General features: G+C 34.3%; 1 protein-coding gene across 1 annotated transcript in view; it reads right to left on the bottom strand.

Annotated features, from left to right (window-relative positions):
• Positions 1-1,713: 1,713 nt before the first annotated feature.
• The window catches only part of igf1rb (insulin-like growth factor 1b receptor), a 152,976-nt gene continuing 130,491 nt past the window's right edge, over positions 1,714-24,198 (bottom strand). Inside the window, 9 exon segments of the mRNA NM_152969.1 lie at positions 1,714-2,410; positions 10,977-11,111; positions 15,827-15,956; positions 18,511-18,670; positions 19,294-19,401; positions 19,866-20,095; positions 21,048-21,118; positions 21,330-21,429; positions 21,514-21,679. Of these exon segments, the coding sequence (NP_694501.1) occupies positions 1,951-2,410; positions 10,977-11,111; positions 15,827-15,956; positions 18,511-18,670; positions 19,294-19,401; positions 19,866-20,095; positions 21,048-21,118; positions 21,330-21,429; positions 21,514-21,679 (1,560 nt within the window). The 3' untranslated portion in view covers positions 1,714-1,950.

Below are 24,198 nucleotides of genomic sequence, written 5' to 3'. Positions count from 1 at the left end.
AATATTTATATTGAATCACAGAAGGCATATATGGTCTCAATTGAGGATGTTTTCTTGAATTTCAATGAGTCAGGAACATTGCTGTCTATGTATGAGAGAGCTCCAGGATATCATCTAAAATATCTTAAATTGTTGTCTGAAGATGAACGAAGGTCTTAGGGGTTTTGGAACGGCATTAGAATTATTAGTAATTACAAAACTGAAGGCATGTATGGTCTGAATTGAAAATGTTGAGCATGTTTTTGTTTTTTTTTATATTTAAACGAGTCAGGAACATTGCTGTCTATGTATGAGGGGGCTCCAGGATATCATCTTAAATATCTTGATGTGTGTTCTGAAGATAAATTAAGGTCTTAGGAGTTTTGGAACGACATTAGGGCGAGTAATTAGTATTTAAATCACTGACGGCATATATGGTCTAAATTGAGAACGTTGAGAATGTTATCCTTATTTTAGTTCTGAAGATGAACAAAGGTCTCAGGAGTTTTGGAATGACATTAGAATGAGTAATTAGAACTTAAACCACTGAAAGCATATATGGTCTGAATTAAGAATGTTTTCTTGATTTTAAACGAGTCAGGAACATTGCTGTCTATGTATGAGAGAGCTCCAGGATATCATCTTAAATAACTTCATTTTTGTTCTGAAGATGAATGGAAGTCTCAGGAGTTTTGGAACAACATTAGAATGAGTAACTAGTAATTAACCCACTGACAGCATATATGGTCTGAATTAAGAATGTTGAGGATGTTTTCTTGAATTTAAACGAGTTAGGAACATTGCTGTCTATATATGAGAGAGCTCCAGGATATCATCTAAAATATCTTCATTTTTGTTTTGAAAATGAACAAAGGTTTCAGATGTTTTGAAATGACCTTAGGCTGAGAAATTAGTAATTAAACTACGGAAAGCATATAAGGTCTGAACTGACATAGTTTAGAATGTTTTCTTCTATTTAAACGAGTCGGGAACATTGCTGTCTATGTATGAGAGAGCTCCAGGATATCATCTAAAATATTTTAAACTGTTGTCTGAAGATGATCGAAGGTCTGAGGGGTTTTAGAACAACATTAGGGTGAGTAATTAGTAACTAAATAACTGAAGGCATATATGGTCAGAATTGAGAATGTTGAAAATATTTTCTTGAATTTAAATGAGTCAGGAACATTGCTGTGTACGTATAAGAGAGCTCCAGGATATCATCTAAAATATCTTCATTTTTGTTCTGAAGATGAATGAAGGTCTCAAGGGTTTTGGAACGAGAGTAAGTAATTGATAACAAAAATTTTAATTTTAGGTGAACTAATCCTTCATGTAAAAGATGTTTGGGATCACCTGTATGTGGTCGTATATATGTGCATAACACGAATGAATGGGGAATTACACACAATTTGGCAACATTAAGAAAAGAAGTGAAAGACTTTTGGCAGATGCAAGATTTCTCCTTCACCACAGATGATTTCAGAAAAGAGTGGAAGCCAGAGATCTGAGATGAGCGGAAGAGGAAGTCGTACACCATTTTGCTAATTTCTTTTAGACGCACGTCTTTGGAAACAAAGACAATTAACTCGCAAGTTGGAGATATGCAGAGCATGTTGTAATAATGCCACCGTACCACTACTGGCTCTCATAGACCAGCTCTGGAAGTTTAGAAAAGTAACAAAAACAGCCTATTGAGTGCGAAAGTGATGTTTTTTTTTTCTTTTCATATATATATTTATATATTTTTCAGTCAGTGATCCAGTCTGGCGGAAATAACAAATGAGTTCAATCATCAATTCAACAATTCAATCGGAACGCACAAAAAACAAAGAACTCCAAACTTTGTCCGTTGAGGTATGATTGAAAAAATTGATTGCCTGGACTCTCTCTTTTTTCGTCTCTAACATTTGAATATTTCTTCTCAGGACACCACACAGTGGCTTGACACACATCCGACGCATCCGGCGATCAGCAAGCCGAAGACTGGGGCAGAGGCAAGGCACGCTCGTTCTTCCGGCCCCCGTTCATATGAGCGTAAGGCTGACCCTCCTCAAACGGCCCCCTCAGGACCATGGAGGGCCCGTTGGCCGCTGATGTCGGAAGCGGGTGTTTGTCCGTGGAGCTGGGTGATGAAGGAGGCGAGGACGGGGACGAGCAGCTCTGGGCCGCAGCTGTGCACTGCTGAGGGGGGGATATTGAGGGCGCAAGGGGCTGCAGGCTGGAAGACGGTTCTAGAGGGACGTTCTCCATGGTTCCCACGTTCTCCATGTCCAGCTCCTCCGTGTCTGGGGGCTTGTTCTCCTCGCTGTAGAAAAAGCTGGTCTCCTTGAAGCCTGCCTCCAGGTCCTCCTTGATGCTGCTGATGATCTCCAGGAAGGACGGCCGCATTTTGGGGTTATACTGCCAGCACATGCGCATCAGCTCGAACCTGGAGGATCAGACACAGAGGAGATGATCAACACGGCATTCAGAGAAAAACACACAAGAATTTGAGATGATCAGGCTAAATATTTATCATGATTTAATTGTAATATACAAGTATAAATAATCATTAACCATCACTTAGATTAGCGTGCTAATGCTATCAATAGCATTAGATTATTGTTATTATTACTATTAAATACAAATACCTAATTATATATATATATATAATATATATAGTAAAGAGGCCCATTCTTTATCCTCATGCTGCAGATGGTCTGTTTAGCTGTTTTCTCCGTAGTGAAGCATTAAGTTTTTCGACCTTCAAAGTCTGCCACATAAACAGCAAATGCACCATGGTGCTACAAAAATAAAAACTCTTAAATAAAAATTTTAGACACATTATGCTCAAAACACACCCATAACTCTTCATTCTACTCAAAATGCTTTTGCTCAAAATGCTTTTGCGCCATGCACTTTAGACTTTGTGCTTAGATCTTATTTATATAGCTCCATGCCTTCACCTCTGGGGGCTTTTTCAGTTTATTAATAACAATTTGCATTAGTATAATGTTATTATTAATAGCAGTATTGTTTGTTATGTGTTTTATAAACAAATTTCGGGAGGAGCACGATCAGTCTTTGACGAGGCTAATTCATCACACACACAATCATTCCATAATCCAATCAGCGCAAGCAAACCCCTATAAATAGTCAAACTTGCTTAACTCCGTTTTTCTCTCGACTTCAGCGTCCCTCCACCACCCCAACTCCACACTATTAAACCAGATACCTAAATAAATCTGAGGGGGGAGCCTTCTGGAGCCGGGCTAGACACTGCGCTTGGACCCTATCTCTCTTTATTCTGATAAGGGGAATAATAAATAAGACATGTAAATTTTTATTTTGTTTTATAAAAATAATTTTAGATCTGTCGGGTTTTGGAGATGTTTGCATCCTCATATGGGGCATAAGAATAGGATGTGTGTTTGAATATAACTCCAAACTATGATTTTTTGAGCACACTTCGTTATTATTGTCTATTTATTCGTTTGCTGGAAATTCGAACTGAATATAGAAATAGTTTTGAAACAAATCTTTGTGTTTAAACGAAATTAAATATGCAGGCTAATAGAGTGGAGTGAGTTTCCTTACTCCACGAAAATAAAGGAGTGAAGTAAAGAGTAAAGAGGCCCATTCTTTATCCTCATGCTGCAGATGGTCTGTTTAACTGTTTTCTCACTAGTGAAGCATTAAGTTTTTCGACCTACAAAGTCCGCCACATAAACAGCAAATGCGCCATGATGCTACAAAAATAAAAACTCTTAAATAAACATTTTATACACATTATGCTCAAAACACACCCATAACTCATTATTCTTCTCAAAATGCTTTTGCTCAAAATGCTTATGCGCCATGCACTTTAGACTTTGTGCTTAGATCATTAAAAAAGAGCCCACCTGTGAAATTTATTGTTTTAAAATTATTTTCACATCATTTTGTTAACAGAGAAAAAGAAAAATTGCAGTATTTCCCATATTTTTTTCTTTAGGAGAAGTCTTACTTTTAGTAAGATTAGATTACAGCTGTTAATAAAAAATAAATAAATTAAGATCAATATTATTATAACCTATTAAATCCTTTCAATTGCACTTTAAACTGAATATTAGTAACTTGCAAAATAACTAGTAAAATATTATGTACTGTCATCCTGGCACAAAAAAAAAAAGAGTTATTACTAATTAGTAATTTGTAGGGCCAGACGGAATCTGCAGACATTTTTTGCTATTTCTGTGCAGAATTTTGGTAAAAATCTGCAGATTTATGCGAGATGATTTGGGGAGTATCATAACTAAAACCTTAATTTACATAAAAATAAAAAGTAATCCTTTTTAACTTGTATTTAATGTTTACAATGCAAATCCAATTAGATCCACTTATTTGGTAAACAAAGCAAGTCTCTCATATAACTACTAAAAAAGAGAAAGTATGACTTTACAAACTATATTGTGAATAAATCATATAAATATTTTCATATTGGTCAATAATATTACTTAAATCCATTTAAAAACTGAGAAAATTAGAATTTACACACATTTACACAAGTAAATAAACAGAATCAATTCTGTGGAAATCTGCGGGGACATCTGCATGCACATATCCGTGTGGGCCTAGTAATTAGTTATTAAAACTATTACGTTAAAAATATATCTTTCCTCCATTAAACAACTCTTTATATATTTTAAATAATGAAACTTTTACAGGAGGGTTAATAATGCTGCCTTTAGCTGTATACACTGTACTGCAACTATTCCATAAAATGGCTCATGTGATCATGTTCATTCAGCCATGATTATTTAGCCGAGCTGAGAGCAACAGGTGTCAGAGTGGCGTAAACATGTCTGCTCTCAGCGGGTCGGTGTTGAATGCCTGACCTCTTCACTATACACACAGCAGACACTGAACTGTGCTGAAAACACACTGCAGAGGCCAGCTCACACACACCCTCCTGCTTTACACTTCAACATTTAAATTACACATGCACTCGCACACACATCGCCTAAGAATACCAGAGCAGTCTGCTGACACAAACACTGGCAGCCCTCTCTCTCTCTCACACACACACACACACACACACCGAGCCAGTGCAAACATCAGCTGACAGTTGCAAATACCTACACACCACATACACAAACACTCACACCACCAGCAAATCCAAGAGTGTTAGTTTCACCCTTATACACGCACGCACGCACGCGCACACGCACACACGCACACACGTATGTTGGAATGGCAGTGGAGGTTTTCCTTTTTTTATACTGTGCAAATTGTATATTTTGTCCTTCTAACCCAACCCAACCCCATTAGAAAACAATCTGCACTAATACGTTTTCAAAATATTTCATCTTTCATTCAAGAGTTATTAACATTTCGGGGAGGTCAATTTAGGTTCATTAGGTGCATTCAATTTGAAGTCCTCATCGTGATGTAAAAACACACACACACACACACACACACACAAACAAACACACAAACACACATACACACGCTTTTGGTTTGGTTGTCCAGCTGTGAGACAGAATGACTCTGGACTCACTGCCCTCAGAGCCCCCAGCTTGTTTTCTCTGCATGCTACTAAATGAAGTTTCCATTGATGGTCAGTCAGTTCAGGTTGATTTTTAGCATCTACATGAATTGCTATAAAAACTACAGTACACTAAATCTACAGAAGCCTGAGAAATTCTGAATATCAAAACGAGAAATACAAAATATGGAGTATTTGTTGCTGACATGAAAAAAGCTACAAGCAAAACTTTTATTTAAAAACTAAATGTATTTAATTTAACAAACAAATTCTACAGTAATTGAACATTTGAGGTCATTGTGAAATCATCCCTCTGAAAAAAGCACAATAAATTATTCTACACTTTTATACTATTGTATTATTTTATATTACACACTTTTTTGATACATAATTCAGTTGTTTTCTGATAAAAGAGTACAGACAGCGTGATCTTAAGTTGACTTGTGCTAAGCAAGACTATTTTTATCAATTTCTCAGTGAATAAAGATATTTTTTTTAATCAATAAACAGTTATATATATTAAATTAGAGTTTTATTTTACACAACATCTTTAGGGATAGAAAAATAATACATTTAAATTCAAACGAGTTATTGCAAAAAAAAAGAAAACAAAATTGTATCATGAGATTTATAGTTTTTATGTTTCCCTTGATTTTTCCTTTTTATTATTATTTTTTTTATATTTAATATATTAAAATGATATTTAATTTAATTTTAATATTAGTATTATTTTTACTTTATTATTTTTCCTAACCACACTAATTTGGATGTACTCATTTTTGGACTGTGATCTTTTATTATTATTTTTTGTTAAATTACTTTCATTTTTGGTTTTGGTACTGACTAATTTAATGTTATACACAAATATATTATTGTAAAGCTTTCTATAGAAAATATTAATTTAAAAGAGAGATTATTGAATGGTGTACTCATTTATGCCGAGCACTGTAACTTAACTACTTAAGTTAATTTGACTCAACTACAACTGAACTTAACTCAATTTAACTCAACTGAACTTAACTCAACAACTGAACTTAACTTATCTCAACCTAACTCAACAACTGAACTTAAATTATCTCAACAACTCAACTCAAGTTAACCTGATATAACTCAATGTAGCTCAACCTTACTCTACTTAACTCAACAACTGAACTTAACTTATCTCAACAACTCAACCTAATATAACTTAATATAACTTAACTCAATATAATTCAACCTAACTCTACTTAACTCTACTTAACTCAACTCAACAACTGAACTTAACTTATCTCAACAACTCAACTCAACTCAATATGACTTAACTGAACTCAATATAACTCATCTCAACAACTAAACTCAACTAACTCAACAACTTAACTTATGCCAACAAATAAACTTAACACAACTTAACCTAACTCAACTCAACTGAACTTAACTCAGCTGAACTTAACTCAACAACTGAACTTAATCCAACTCAACTCAACAACTGAACTTATTACAACAACCTAATTTAACTCAACAACTGAACTTAACTCAACTTAATCCAACTCAACTCAACAACTGAACTTATTACAACAACCTAACTTAACTCAACAACTGAACTTAACTCAACTCAACTCAATCCAACTCAACTCAACAACTGAACTTATTACAACAACCTAATTTAACTCAACAACTGAACTTAACTCAACTCAACTCAACTTAATCCAACTCAACTCAACAACTGAACTTATTACAACAACTTAATTTAATTCAACAACTGAACTTAACTCAACTCAACTCAACTTAATCCAACTCAACTGAACAACTGAACTTAACTTTATACAACAACTTAATTCAACTCAACAACTGAACTTATTACATCAACTTCTTTTAACTCAACAACTGAACTTACTGTAACTCAACTCAACTTAATCCAACTCAACGGAACTTAATACAAAAACTTAATTCAACTGACTCAACAACTCAACTTAACTTAATACAACAACTTAATTCAACTAAATCCAACAACTCAACAACTGAACTTAACTCAAATCAACTTAATCCTACTCAACTGAACAACTGAACTTAATGCAACAACGTAATCCAAGTCAACTCAACAACTCAACTTAACCTAATTCAACAACTGAATTTAACTTAACAACTCAGCTTTAACTCAACTTAAGTCAACTCCTCAACTCAACTTAACGTTAACTTAACTCTATACTAGACCAAAGTACCTTCAACTATAATTTTAGTGCATTTTGCATTCTTTGTTCAACTTTATTAGAAATATCCCACTGCCTGCACGGGAACATTTCCTCAATGAGCAAAAGCCTTTGTTCTAATCACTACACTGCACATAATGAGCTGTTTTAATGGAATAAGTAGACTTCCCTCAGAGGCTGAAGCTGGTTGACCGTTGGCAGGGTGGCTCTCATTAAAACGGAAGACAGTGGTAATAAAGCAGCATGTACCAGCTTAAAGCTCCTGCACTCCTTTTCTGGCAGCTTTAAACAGCACTTCATCCTTCCCGGCACTTCTCTCTAAAAGCGCTAAAAGGTGCCAAACGTCGGCCAACCACAACAAAGACCCCAAACCAGGGCACATTGAGATGAAGATGAAGCCGCAGCCAATGCAAACCATTGTGCACTTCCCGTCAATGAAGAGTCGACTGAGGAAAAACACATTTCTCCTAAACAAAACATCATTGCTCATTTGTTTCGTCGATAAGTCAAGAAGAAATTGAAAGATTGTGAAGTTTCATTTTCAGTGTGACATTTCATCACTTTAAAAAAAAGTGTAAAAAAAAAACTATATATATATATATATATATATATATATATATATATATATATATAAAATAATAAAAAATGGTAATAAAGATGTTAAATGTTATATGTAGCTATACCACTGTGCATGAAACGTGCTATATAAATAAACTTGCCCTGCCTTGCTTACATGTTCTCAAAACATAACATATATATATATATAATATATAAAAATATAGCATTCTGTGGCATTTATTAGGGATTTGTTTGTAGCTACAGTAAGTAATAAATTTAAAGAACATATATGTAGCTACATATAACATTCAACAACTTTATTTTTTATTTTATTATTTATTGTGAAGTTTCCGTTTAATTAAAAAAAATTATTCTTTGCATTTAGTGTATGTCTATTCCCAAGGATGATATGTACAATACTCAGCATAATTGAGTACACCCCATTGAAAAAAAAAGAGAATATTTTTAACCATTTCTCAGTGAATATAGACAATGTATTTTGGGGCATTTAAACAAAACAGATTTATTTTTGTTAAAATAATTATTTAGTCACCAAACATATTTAGAAATTGAAAGATACAATTCAATTAAATACAATTCAATTTAAGAAAAATATTGGGGGGAAAAATTTAAAACAACAAAATTTCAACAAAAATTCTCCTTTTTTTTTGTTGCTTTTCTTGATTTTTCCGCTTTAAAAAAAATAATATTTTTCTATAACAAATTCGGCTGTACTAGTTTTTGGATTATTATTTTTTATTAAGTTATTTTGTTACTGTAGATAAGCTCCAGATTTGGTTCAGTACTGACTATAATCTAATGCATATGCACAAATATAATATTGCATAGCTTTCTATTAAAAATATGAATTTAAAAGATTTGTGAGGGCTGTACTTATATATGCTGAGCACTGTATAGCCAAGAAGTAAGGCTAAATAGAAATAAAAGAAATGGTATGCTGTTTTCTTCTGAAAACCCACACACAAACACACACACAAAAGCATGCACACACAAACAAACAATATCTAACTTTCTGGTTTAACGTTATATTATTCAAAACACGGTCTCCCAGCAGTGTTTTGAGTGCTCATATGTCACGTACAGCTCTCTCACTTTACATTAAACACAGACCCGAAGCCAGATGAAAACCTTACTCATATCAGGCCAAAGAAAACCCAGAGCTCTCGCATCAACAAATTGTACTTAAATTTAGAGCACAGCATCAACGGCAAGAGCAGTAGTTTTAAAATCCAAAAGCAACAACGGCCAGAGTCAAAAACTGTCGAGTAAACAGCATTAATTCTCCAGCTAATCCAGATTTGTGTGTCAGCTCTAGTTTTTAGTGTTTGTGATGTCCATCATACAGTAGGTGGCAGACTTTCTACTTTTAAAAGCACAGTTCACCCAAAAATTCATATTGCGTCCTTCAAAAGTCATTATTTTTTAGGATTTCTAAAAAGTTGATACACCAAGCTTGAAATAAGTGAAAAAGGCTAAACACAAAGATATTTAGTTTGGATTTGCTAAATTAAACAAAATAAAATAAAAAAATAAAATAAATAAAAAAAACGGCGATATTTTTTTAATCGTGCGATAAGAGTCTAGCGTTTCATCTGTGCTTCAGACTAAGCCCAGCCCAATTTGATGAACTGTTGTCCAGTGTCAGCAAGAGTTCCCCTTGGGACACCAACAAGAGGCACTACATCACAGTCGTGCCCGTACAAGAGTAAGCTTCTGATTGGTTAACGCAGCGCGAATGTACATTGAAGTTCAGATTTTCAAGCTGCTTCATTCATATGGATTCCTTCATTCACGCCACCTGATTTGCGCAAATCGCACCTCAGTATGTCTATTCGCGTCTTTGCATTGACTTAACAATCACTCGCGCTTGACTCTTTATCTGCGTTTCAGCATCTGACTCCCCAGAAAAGCATAAAGAACTGTTTACTTAACTTTTATCTCTGCTCTGTTATATTTTATATACGCTTATAATTTATTATAATTTATGCAAACACAGCACAGAAAAATACTTGATCATCCCAACATAAATCTAAATAAATGAAATCTTTCCAAATAGAGCAATTCAAATCATTTGATTAACTTATATTCATAACACAACTAACAGTTGAAGTCAGATTTTTTTTTTTTTTTTCCAATTTCTGTTTAACGGAGCGACAAAAATTTCAACAAATTTCTAAACATAATAGTTTTAAAAACTTATCTCTAATAACTGATTTATTTTATCTTTGCCATGATGACAGTAAATAATATTTGACTAGATATTTTTCAAGACACTTCTATACAGCTTAAAGTGACATTTAAAGGCTTAACTAGGTTAATTAGGTTAACTAGGCAGGTTAGGGGAATTAGGAAATGTATTGTAAAATGTTGGTTTGTTCTGCAGACTATCGAAAAAATATATAGTTTGAAGTGGCTAATAGTTTTGTCCTTAAAATGGTGTTATTAAAATAAAAAAAATGTTTTTATTCTAGCCAAAATAAAACAAATAAGACTTTCTCCAGAAGAAAACATATTATCAGACATACTGTGAAAATGTCCTTGCTCTGTTAAACATCATTTGGAAAATATTTTAAAAAGAAAAAAAATAAATCAAAGGGGGGCTAATAATTCTGACTTAACTGTATATCGCAGCAAAACAAAATATGGCAATAACAGATTTTTCTATTTTTCAGCCTATTTCAAAGCATCAAATACAGATTGTGAGTGAGTGAAAGACAACTTACAGCATGTCAGGGCAGTTGTCTGGTTTGTCCAGCAGGCCTCCCTCCATCACGAACCGCAGGACCTGCTCATTGGACATCCCCTGATACGGCTGCTCCGCCAGGGTGGCTATTTCCCACAAAACCACCCCGAAAGACCTGAAAACCACAGCAGATGCAAAGTTTGAAAAGATGTTTCACACCACCAAATGACTGATTTGACTTTCATTTCTAAGTTGCACTGAAGCTGAAAGAACTGTTCCCTGAAGATGTTTTTTCAAGAAATATCAATATTTTCCCAGAGAACGTGAGTGATGTGTGCTCTAACTGCATAAAACCTACAAATGGGAGCGAGTTGTCATTATAATGCGTCGACCGCTCAGACAAATGATATAATATATACTGTGGTCTGTTGATGATAAAGCTATTAAGCACATAACAGAAATACCTTCAGTTGCACTTGACTCGAGCAAAGCTTTTTCTTTTTCTTTCGTATTACATTTTTGCAGACAAAATTAGATACAAAAAGCTTCAAAGGCAGCAAAAAAAAAAAAAAAAAAAACAATCTCAGGCTGTTGCAAAACTCTGAAACACTTTACATAAGGCTGTAATCAACTTATTTCATTCATTCATTTTCTTTTCAGCTTGATCCCTTTATTAATCTGGGGTCGCCACAGTGGAATGAACCGCCAACTTATCCAGCACGTTTTACGCAGCGGATGCCCTTCCAGCCGCAACCCATTCCTGGGAAACATCCATACACACTCATACACTATGGACAATGTAGCCTACCTAATTCACCTGTACTGCATGTCTTTGGACTGTGGGGGAAACCGGAGCACCCGGAGGAAAGTGTTTTTATCTGTTTTTTATCTGCAAAAAATTCTAATAACCATACTACTATTACTAATAGTAATAATCTAATAAAGTTAACTTTAGCTCTTCAAGTCACCAACACAGGTGTCAGCCAATCAGATGCAAATATGCAAATGTATTAGTGCAGATGCAACATGTACAGCAGTTCTTGCACCACCCGAAAATAGAGGTACGTCAAAGTTGATCATTGTTGTTTGTAATCACTAAATAATCCATTTCTGATCACAACAACTACTTCTGTGGCTTTTTGTGACACGATCCAAGCTGAATGTGATTGGCTGTTGTTGCTATCATAATAACGTCAATGTGAAGCTTCAAGCTTGACCATATGCACCATCAAGCATAATTAAATGCAGGCATAAATTGGTAAAATGGTCATCTATTTGTCTCTGTTTGTAATTATAGATGATTATGCACTTCAATTTGGCGTCACAAAATCACATGATGCATGTTTATTTCCCTCAATTAAAATATAAAATACATTTACAGCTTGATATTTTTTAGATTTTTTAACTGTGGTTAGTTGTTTTGGTAGCAGATGTTACCATATACTGTTAACATATATTCCCTGTAAATTTATGTGTCAAGGTTTTACTGCAAATGTCATATCCACGACGCTGAAATTGCTTTGTTGCAAATTGTTTATTATTTTCAACTATACTACAATATAAATTTTGTTGATGAAAATTTTTCAATCATAATTTTCGTGAAGAACAAGTGTCTATCGATAAAAACGAGACAAAAACTAAATTCAAATTATGTGATGATGTTAACTATAACAAATTATACTGACATGTTTGTTGACTAATAAAAAAGAGATGAAAATGTGATTGAGCACTGTGAACTGTAACATCAACTACAACAGTAGAGCTTGTGGTATATACTGACCTTTCAAAGATTTAATGGCTTGAAACGGTTCAACAGACTGGTTAAAAAGACTAGTAGTTTACCACGTTAAAGTAAGGGGTTTAAAAATAATGTGCAAAATCCTGCATTTTCAGTAGGCTACTGTTCTTGCCGACACATAATTTTACGTATTACTTACAAGAAAAATAAACAACGCATATCTAATTTTTGGTCTTGGATGGAAAAGTTATATTCCACATTTTAAAAAGAGAGTTTTATTTATCTTTAAGTTAGAATATTTTGAATAAACAAATGTACACAATATTTGTAGTAAATTACTTAAATTAAACCAAATATATTTTAGTCAGTTAAATGTAGCGTAGATTTATTTGACTAAAACCTTATTAAATTTAGTTGACTAAAACTAAGATGATCCAGAAGACTAAAATATGACTAAATCTATAATGGAATTTTAGTCAAAAGACTATTTGCTGTCAAAATGAACACTGCTATACTAAATTTGTAATAACCACCAAAGCACACCGTGTCCTTTTCTTTGTAATTCTTACAAGCCATTCTACCTCATCAAGACCTAACTGTGACCCTGGACGGACATAAAAGGTGAACTGTAGGGTCAGACACTCCAGACACCTGAAGGAAACCCGAGAGCTCTGTGTAATTAAGTTCAATCCTCTTCCTGAACCTGATGAGTGCACGATTCTGATCCTTAACAAAAGATTTAAGGGCGAACCTCCAAGCGAGTGCAAACGGCCACTTATCACGACACAAGAGGACGGATTCCTCCAGGCCCTGGAATGCTGCTCATATCAGCCGCAGCTGTTGCCGTTTCCGGAAGAAGAAAAAAAAAAGCGCAGTCTAGACTCCCTGAGGTTTTCTTTGAAAGTCTAGTCAAATGAGACAAGCATACGAGGGGGAAATGTTTCTAGCTCATATGCAGGCCGATGAGGCTTGATCGCCAGCTTCATTTGAAATATATGGAAAGACGTTTCTCCTCATTGCCTGCCGCATTAACGTATGCTGCGTGTAATGGAAAATGTGTGTTGAGTGTGGTTTTCATTTCTCGTGCAGCCAGCGGAGGAACTGAAGTGGTCGCCGGGGCGGTTTTGCACTCAAATGCAGATGTCTGGGAAAAAATAGATGGGCTGACGCCAGATATACAGCGCACTGTAGTGAGATTATTTTTTTTATTGTATTGCAATTATTTAATCAGAATTAAATATATTGATTTAAAATAGTTGTTTGTAGTTTAACATTTAATTTATTAATGTGACGCAAAGCTGATTTTTTAAGCACCGTTAAAAAGGTTAATAAGGTCCTTATTTGTTGTTCTAATGTGACCAGTGTTGGGCACGTTCCCTTAAAAGAGTAATTAGTTATAATTACTAGTTACTGTTCTCACAAAAAGTAACTAATTTTCATAATTCTAAGTAACAAATTACCAGGGAAAGTAAGTATTGCGTTACTTAAAAAAATCGAATTTGTCAAATGATTACGATAAAGGGCCCTAGCATACACCCGGCGCAATGCGGCGTAAGGCGCAAAGTAATTGTTGTTTACTAGTTTCAGCTCGGTGCTAAAGTCATTTTGACGTTTTGCATCACGCGGTTTAAATAGCAAATGTATTTGTGCTCATATGTGCGCCCACAGGTGTTCTGGTCTAAAAAAGAAGGTGTGTTAAGGCGCATTGCTAGCAAGTTGCTATATTGAGGAACATAGACTGTCCTTTTCCTCAACATAGACTTTTTCACAACATTTTGAGGAAAATAGACTGCACAAAAGACCAGCTGAGATGAGGTATAAAGTGCAGCGCAGATCGCGTTAGTAGTGCGCCTCGCTTCCACATTGCTTACTACACACAGGATGTACAGCAATACACAAATAGCTTTACAAATGAAAAAGAATTAAAAGGTTAAAATATTACAAAAAATAATATTTTCTAGCCTACATAAATACAAAAACCATACTTTCATGCTTTCTTCATCTTGGGGGTAATGTAATATAAAGAATAAACATTTAATTTATTCTTGTGATGTAAAGCTGATTTTTTAGCATCATTACTCCAGTATTCAGTGTCACATTATATTAAAGAAATGCTTCTAATATGCTGATTTGCTGTTCTATTATGACTAATTAATAATGGTACTCCTTAAATAAGTCATTAACAATAATAATTATCAATACTGTAGACTTCTTTTTTGCATCACAGTTTTGTGGACATTGTGATATATTTTTAGAATTAGTTGATAAAAAAAGCTAAAAATAAGAGTGTTTCCTTAAATGAAACAGCTTTTAATACATTAGAAATATTACATAATTTAGTACTCTCATTCATTGTGTGCTTGATAAATAAATGTAAATAAAAGATTAATTTTGACAATAATTTCATTGGTACTGTATCAGTTTCTTCAAACATATTAGGATAAAATAAAAACATTAAGCAAACCAACAAATTTCAACATAATAATAATATATAATGATAATAAATAAATAAATAAATAAGTAAATAAATAAATAAATAATTGAATGAATAAATTAATTAATTAATAAATGTATTTATTGACCAGCAGATCATCACATAAATAATGATTTCGAAAGAACCATGTGAAACTGAAGGCTAATGATGCTAAATTGTGATGATAAACAAAATTTGAAAACTACAATTAATATGATATAATAGCAATAATTATTTGATATAGTAATTAAGTGATATACACTTTATTTTGATGGTCCGCTTGTTGAATTTAAGTTACATTGCATCTACATGCCAAATAATTGTCAATACAATATAAGTTGACTGTTAGGTTGGGGTTAGAGTTGACAATGTACCTGAAGTTGACATGTACCTGAAAAGTTTCTTATAGTCAGCTAAATGTCTGCAATATCAGCAATATCAGCAGATATAAAGCAGACAGTCTAGTGATACTAAAATCAACCATCAAAATAAAGCATTAAAAATATTTTTCCTCAAAAAAAAAAAAAAAAATGCAGCCTTGGTGGGCAGAATAAGCTTCTTTTTTTAAAAAAAAATACAAAGTTTTAAAGATGTTTAGTTTTTGACTGGCAATGTACATCTCAATGTGTTTTAACATCACCCACACACTGATTCTCTAAAAGAGTACATAAAAACGTACCAGACATCAGACATGGTGGTGAACACTCCATCTTTGAGGGACTCTGGGGACATCCAGCGCACAGGCAGCAGGCCTTTACCTCCTTTTCTGTAGTAATCCGTCTCATAAATGTCTCTCGTCATGCCAAAATCTACAGGTTGAGCATAAATGAGGTGAAATTATTAAGGTTTTATAGCTTACCTTGAGATTTAGCCAAAAAATGTGCAGTTTCTTTTAGCAACTGATTATTTAGGATGGGATGAAAATCTGATGTGAAAACATTACAGCACTAAACGTTAATACAAATATTTTGCAAACTATAAGTAAATATTTTTTAGCATACATGCAACATAACATTGCTTAATGGAAATATAAAATATGAGATATGGATTTTCTGTCCACTTGTGTGTTACACTTCATGATGATAAAAATTCTACAAATTGTATGATTTATTTTCTTACACATTGCAATGTACATCCAAATGAAAATGAATATTAAATAATAAATAAATTGATTGGATACAAATAAATTCAATTAAACAATGAATTAATTAAAAAGACAAAACATGAAAATATATTGATGGCCAATAATAAAATAAAATTAGGCATTTTTTATAGGTATTTGCATTTTTATTCTTGTAATTAGACTTAAAATTGTAATAAAATTACTCAAGATTAATATTAATTAGCCTATATTACAGCCTTACAGAGTTTGTATTTGGTCAATACATAAGCACATCACTAACAACACAAAATCATATAAATAAAATAAAAATTGGGCAACTGAAATACAATTTCCCCATATTATCTAACGCTGTTGAACAATTAATCTCGACTGGCACACAAATTAAACATGTGCATTTACATAGGTTTGTGTGTGCTGTGTATATTTATCATGTATATAAAAAAACACACATACATATATAGTTGAAGTCAGAATTATTAGCCCCCCTTTTATTTATTAATTTATTTATTTAAATATTTCCCAAATGAGGTTTAACAGAGCAAGGAAATTTTCTGTCTGATAATATTTTTTTTTCTGGAAAAAGTCTTATTCGTTTTATTTCGGTTTTAATAAAAGTATTTTTTAAATTAAAAAAAAAAACTTTTTAGGATAAAAATTATTAGCCCCATTAAGCTATACATTTTTCGATAGTCTACAGAACAAACCATTGTTATACAATAACTTACCCTAACCTGCCTAGTTAACCTAATTAACCTAGTTAAGCCTTTAAATGACACTTTAAGGTGTATAGAAGTGTCTTGAAAAATATCTAGTCAAATATTATTTACTGTCATCATGGCAAAGATAAAATAAGTCAGATATTAGAAATGAGTTATTAAAACTGTTACGTTTAGAAATTTGGTGAAGAAATCTGCTCTCCATTAAATAGAAATTGGGAAAAAAAATAAACGGGGGCGAATAATTCAGGGGGGCTAATAATTCTGACTTCAGCTTTATATGAGTGTATATCTACAGAAAATTAAGACATTATTCATATCAAAATTAACTAAATTACATATAAATATTAAGATGTTAATATTTTAAAAGTGAATACATCAATGTGTGTGATAAAATAAATAAATATATAAAATAAATATATACAGTATACACCCACTCGCGCGCACACACACACACCCACACACACCCACACACACCCACACACACGCACGCACGCACGCACGCACGCACCCGCGCATGCACCCGCACACGCGCGCACACACACACACACGCACGCACGCACGCACGCACGCACGCACACACACACACACACACACAGAGCGTGGAAAGTATGTATTCAACACGTCACCAAAGGTGCTGTTGACTTGATATTTTCATTGGATGTTGGTAACCATCAAAGAAATCGATATATGCAAATAAAACAAATCTAATTAGTTTACAAATGGAGTTATGCATAATAAAATGAAATGACGCAAGGAAAAAGTACTGAACACATGAAGAGAGGGAGCTGTAAAAAGGACAGTGAAAGCCCAGACAGCAGCTGAAATCTCTCAGTAGTTCTTCAGCAACCCTCTGCCCTTCCTCACAGTAAATTAATATTAGCTGCTTCAGTCCAACATCTACATTAGCAGGATGATGAAGATGAAAGCAGAGTGGACATTTCAGCAAAGAGAAGGATCCAAAACACATCCGAGGAAACTTTCAAATGCTTTCACAGAAAGAAAATCAAGCTGTAGATTAGCCCATCCAGGTACCTGACTTGAATCTGATATAAAATACAAATTAAAGATCAGATTTGAAAGAAAAGACCCACAGAGCCATCAGGATTCCACAGAACCATCAAGAACCAGACAAGTCTAAAAAAACTCACACCTGAGCAATGTATGTGACTTCATTCACCATATAAGAAGCGCCTTTAAGCTGCCATCACCAAAAAAGCCTTTTATATAAAGTAATAAATCCGCTTGAGTAGGTCAGCTCTTTCTCCTTATGTCATTTCATTGTTATTACACATAAAAATAAAACAAAAGAAAATCTGGACATTTTTTTTGTGTTTGCATTGATTGCCTTTTTACCAAAATCTGTTTCAATTTTACGTCAACGGCTCCTTTATATTTTTGTATTTCAATATAAAAATATTTCAATATTAAAATACGTTCAATATTTAATTTTCCCCACTGTATTATGTAAATACAAACTATTTTTGTATGCAGCACTAGTATAGCATTAATTTCATCACATACCACCGATTTTGACAATAAAATCTTCAGCCACCATGCAGTTCCTTGCTGCTAAGTCTCTGTGAACAAACTTATTGGCGTTGAGGTATGCCATGCCATCCGCGATCTCTCCAGCCATCTGAATCATCTTCTTTAATGGCGGCAAAGGCAAGCTGGAGGTGTTCTGGAGGAGAAAGAGAACAAAACCGAGTCTTAAGCATTTAACGAAGAAGCCCTGAATCATGCTAGTGGAAAACTAGGCTGAAAATAAATTGTTTGCATGCAGAATTGCTGTTTCAAATCAATGCATTTTGTTTTAGAATGCAGTCTTAAAATCAGCTGCCTATTTAGGTAGTGCACATCAGGGCTAAACTATTTAAGAGGGCTAATAATTAGACTTTAACTGTATACTTGCATTACACCAAATGTTTTGATGTTGTGTTCATACAATCCCAATTTCCAACTACAACATCCAACAGTTTACCTAAATATGCTTTTGTTTGCAAATACACGCCCTCTAGTGGTAAATATTAAATACTGTGTATTTAAAGCACTGAAGAGTTAATATATTAGAATCTGTGTTACAGAATTGCATTTAATTTAAATTTGAATTTGCTAAATTTAAAACAAATAAATAAATCTGCCATGAATGGATGTGAGATTATTTCTGATTAATGGAAATCATTATATCATGCCTCATAATTTCACTACACTTCCAGGTAGCCGTCACTAACATTTTGGAATGTAGAATAATGGCTCAGCCAGATATTTGTTCAATGAAGATGTCGGATTTATGTCTGTCTTTACCTCAACGGATCGAAGTGAGCGTAAGTAACTCTTCAGATCTCCTCTCGTCATCAGCTCCATGATAACCAGAGTGGGCTGACCCTGCGAGACCACGCCCAGCAGACGCACCTAAACCAATCAAAACACACAAGTTAATTAAACATTACAACGTTAATGGTTTATTCTAGTTTTAAAGCTTCTTGAGGAAGACCACACCCAGCAGATGCACCTAAACCAATCAAAACACACCAGTTAAAAGTCAACATTATAATGTTAATGGTTTATTCTTGTTGTAAGGCTACTGCAATCCAAATTTTGGCAATATTTAGAAAGCTCATTGGTTAATTTATAAATGTTATATATCAGAGATTGCATATAATAGTCAACATTTGTAGTGGATGAAAACTTAAACTTGAAGTAAAGAGTAGAAAGTTTTTAAGAATTGAAGAATAGACGTTTAAATGTTTCAGGACAACTCTGAGGAAAGGTTTAGATCCACGTCGAATTTTGAGTAATGCATGTCGAACTTTTACAAGGGAAAAAGAGTCTAACTAAGCTAACTGAGCTAGTGAGATGAGATTTCTTTAACTCACCACATGGTGACAGTTGAACTCTTTCATCACGGAGGCTTCATTAAGGAACTCAATGCGCTCATGTAAACTGGCCGATTCGTTGACCGTTTTAATGGCCACCCTGGTTTCCGGCTCATCTTTAACGACACCTTTGGCGATGCCCTCATACACCATACCAAACGACCCCTGTCCAAGCTCTCGGCACATCGTGATCTTCTCCCGCTCCACTTCCCATTCATCCGGCACATACACTGCAAACATACATTATCAGCAATACTTATCCCACTATATCTATACTAGTCACTTTCAACAAACCCTACATATCATTTTACCTCAAAATCTCTCTTCAGCATAATTCATTGTACAAAATACAATTTTGCGCAATTTCATGTATAGTATTTATGTTAAGTTTAGTCACACTTTTTTTAAATGTTCATGCTATTAACAAACCATTAACTAGGACTTTTAGCACAATAAACCACAAATTAGCTGCTTATTAATAATAAATAATACTTATTGCTAATAAATATTTAATTTACAAACAATATGCAGGTAGTAACAGGGGCGCTGCTAGACATAAAGCTCTATTGGGGCAGGAACCTACTTCAAATGCCTCCCACCCCACCAAAAAAAAAAAAAAAAAAAAAAAAAAGAATATATACATGTATATATATTTTTTGTTTGTTTGTTTATAAATACAAAAATATTCATTATAAAATAACAGTTATATTGTTATTATACAATTATTATTCTAAATAACAGAAATGAATCCTAAATGTAACTTGACACTTGATGCAAAGGTCATTTACGAATTCTTTTGCATGAAAATTAATGTTATTTGAATGAGATTCTATAGACAATACTATAGAAATAAAAAAAAAGATGTTTTATAGAATTATCTGTTGTCTCATACACTCACGAAAGAAAGGTAAACGGTGGTACAAATAATATTCCTTGAGGAACAGTTTTATATAATACAGGCTTATTCTTTAAAAATAAAAAGACAAATATTACAGATCCCAAACTTTGAATGTTAGTTTCTTTATGAAAACACTTAGATTACTTGAGTAAATAAAAGCAAATAAAATCCAATTTATTCTACTTCAATACTGTACATGCCCACGTTACATACTTGCTTCTAGCTATGTGTGAAATTTACAATCAATGTCTAAAAATGTGTAAAATAAGATTCAGCATACTCACTCTCTGCTGCACTGAAGTACTCTGGGTTAACGGAGGCGTAAAGTACTCCATTTCCAAGCCTGTCATTGTTTCTGTGGATTCCAAACAACACTTGTTTACGAAAAAAACAGCAGTAAAACGTTTAATAGAGAACAAGCTGGAAACATTTCAAGATAATTGCTTTGCCGTTTAATATTGCAGCGTCTGGAGCGTCTCTGATAGATTCGCTTTGTCCAGAGGGGACAATGCTGTAAAAAAATAATTACAAGAATATGGAGAGTGTAGAAGTGTTAAAACTGGTACCGGTTCTTGTTCATCCAGGTGTACCCAAATACTACCAGACCAGCGATTAACAGTAAGGCCGGGAGGATGGCGATAAAAATTACAGGATCATAACTGGATTCTTGAAAATGCAAAACAGACAAGTGTGAATAACTCAATAACGTGATGACAAATTGCAATGTTTTGAAGGTGGCGGTAAACCTACGTTCCAGCTGATGCACGGAGAAAGCTATGGGCTCTGTCCAGGATCCGTTTCCAGCGAGAGACGTGGCCCGAACACGGACAGAATAGTTCCCTGGTCCCAAGTTTGAGAGTTTCACTCCTTTGTGCTTCCTGTAATGTTGACGGGAAACACACTCGTGCTTCTCAGGCTGAAGAAAAAAAGCATCAACAGAAAAACAAGCTGGTCAACATACAGCGCATCCGGAAAGTATTCATAGCGCTTCACTTTTTCCACATTTTTAATGTTACAGCTTTATTCCAAAATTGATTAAATTCATTTATTAACTCAAAATTCTACACAAGAACCCATAATGACAATGTGAAAAATTATTTTCTGAAATTGTTGCAAATTTATTCACAATAAAAAACCTGAAAAATCGCATGTAAATTGCCGTGAAGCTCTAAATTGCGCACAAATACATTCTGTTTTCACTGATCATTTTTGAGAAGTTTCAGCAGCTTCATTGGAGTTTACCCGTGGTAAATTCAGTTGATCAGATATGATTTGAAAAGGCATACACCTGTCTATATAAGGTCCCAGGGTTGACAGTGCATGTCAAAGCACAGACCAAGCATGAAGACAAAGGAATTGTCTGTAGACCTCCAAGACAGGATTGTATCAAGGCACAAGGCTTGGAAGGTTACAGAAAAAAATCTGTTGCTCTAAAAGCTCCAATGAGCACAGTGACCTCAATCATCCGTAAGTGGAAGATGTTTGGAACCACCAGGACTCTTCCTAGAGCTGGTCAGCCATCTAAGGGCATACTCACACTATGCTATCCGAACTGTGCCCTGGCCCATTTCCCGGATCGTTTGAGAAGTGTGAGTGCGCTGAATTGGGCACGGTTCACTTGGCCGGCACTGGCCCGGTTGGAAGAGATGGGCCTAAGCGCGATTCACTTGGGCTTTGGCGCGGTACGCTTGTAGTGTGAGTGCAAAACGAACCAAAGCCCAAAACTGAAAGCGAGACCTGACTTTTAAGGGACTGTTTCATATGGATTTATTAATCAATCTTACTGTTCAATGAAGGCAAACTGCCGTAGTTTATTAAAGACGCAAACTCTTCACTGCACGACAGCTGCGCGCCTTCAGCAGACCTCCTCATTCCTGCAGCACGAGGACTTTGTGATTGTTTATGAGCGCCAAAAGTGGCGGATTTGTTTGGCGAAATATCTGACTGCGTGTCACCGCATCCCTAAGGACTGTTTGGTGAAATATTTGACTGCATGTCACTGCATAACAAACGACTGAAACGATATAACTAGGGAATCTCCACTGTGCTGAGCGTGAGCGCTTACTGTGATGATTGTGATGTGAGTGCGGGCCGTCGGGGGAGACGGGAGAGGGGACAAGCATGCTTTCCAGTGGAGAGAGGAGCACTATACACAGAAGGACAACCAGGACAGAAGCCACTTTCTACCTGGAACTTGCCAAAAGGCATCTGAAGGACTCTCAGACCATAAGAAACAAATTTCTCTGGTCTGATGAGACTTAAATTAAATTGAACTCTTTAGAGTGAATGCCAGGCATTACGTTTTGAGAACACCAGGCACCGCTCATCACCAGGCTAATATCATCCCTACAATGAAGCATGGTTGAGGCAGCATCATGCTGTGGGGATGTTTTTTAGCAGCAGGAACTGGAAGACTAGTCAGGATAGAGGGAAAGATGAATGCAGCAATGTACAGAGACATCCTGAATGAAAACCTGCTTCAGAGTGCTCTTGACTATGGCAACGGTTCATTTTCCAGCAGGACAGTGAACTAAATCACACCGCCAAAATATCAATGGAGTGGCTTCACAACAACTCGCTGAATGTCCTTGCAGTTTGGATTTATTTAAAAAAAACATCAGCAACTGACAAATGTTCTATGAATTATTATTGAATACAGTTGAAGAAGGCAAAAACTATTAGCCATCCTATGAAATTAAAATGATTATTTTTAAACATTTCTGAAGTAAACTGAGCAACAATTTTTTTCACAGTATTTTCTATTATCTTTCTTTTAGATTGGCCCAAATAAAAACCCCAAACTGTTAAACAGCACTTGGGAAATATTTAAAAACTAACTTAATTTTTCGAATCATTATGGCTTCAACTCAAAAATAAGTGACTAATAATTTTCATAAATATAATTGTCTTTAAATGTTGATTTGTTTTTTATTTATATTAAAAATATTTAATTTGAATATCTGAAGAACATTTTTTAAAAATTTAACAATGTAACATGTTTTACCATGATTAAAGGGTATTCAAAAAAGTATCCTATAATAATAATAATAATATCATAATATCAATTTCTTAATTTTTCTTAATATTAATTTGAAAAGGCTAAACTGTTTGCTAATTTATTTGCAATTAATATATTTTTTCCAATGTAATATACTATTAATTCTGTCTTTTTAAAATAATAATTATAAAAAATAAAAATAAAACATTACTGACCGTTTCAACTGTTTATTTACAATAAAAGAGCTCCAACTGAATATATTTAGACATTTGGGGATTTTTTTTTTTTAGGGGGTCCCTTATTCCCGCATCCCAATGTTGACAGGTTTGCTGTGGTTATTGTCACCACTTTGTTCTCAATTTTAATCAAATCAGCAAGAAGAGAATCACTGTCAGAGACAGAGAGAATTTTAGAATGTGCATGTATCTTTATTTTTT

The sequence above is a fragment of the Danio rerio genome, chromosome 7 (genome assembly GCF_049306965.1).
Source record: "Danio rerio strain Tuebingen ecotype United States chromosome 7, GRCz12tu, whole genome shotgun sequence".
Taxonomy (NCBI): Eukaryota; Metazoa; Chordata; class Actinopteri; order Cypriniformes; family Danionidae; genus Danio; species Danio rerio.
Note: the sequence above shows the minus strand (reverse complement) of the source record. Positions and strands in the feature narration are given on the sequence as shown.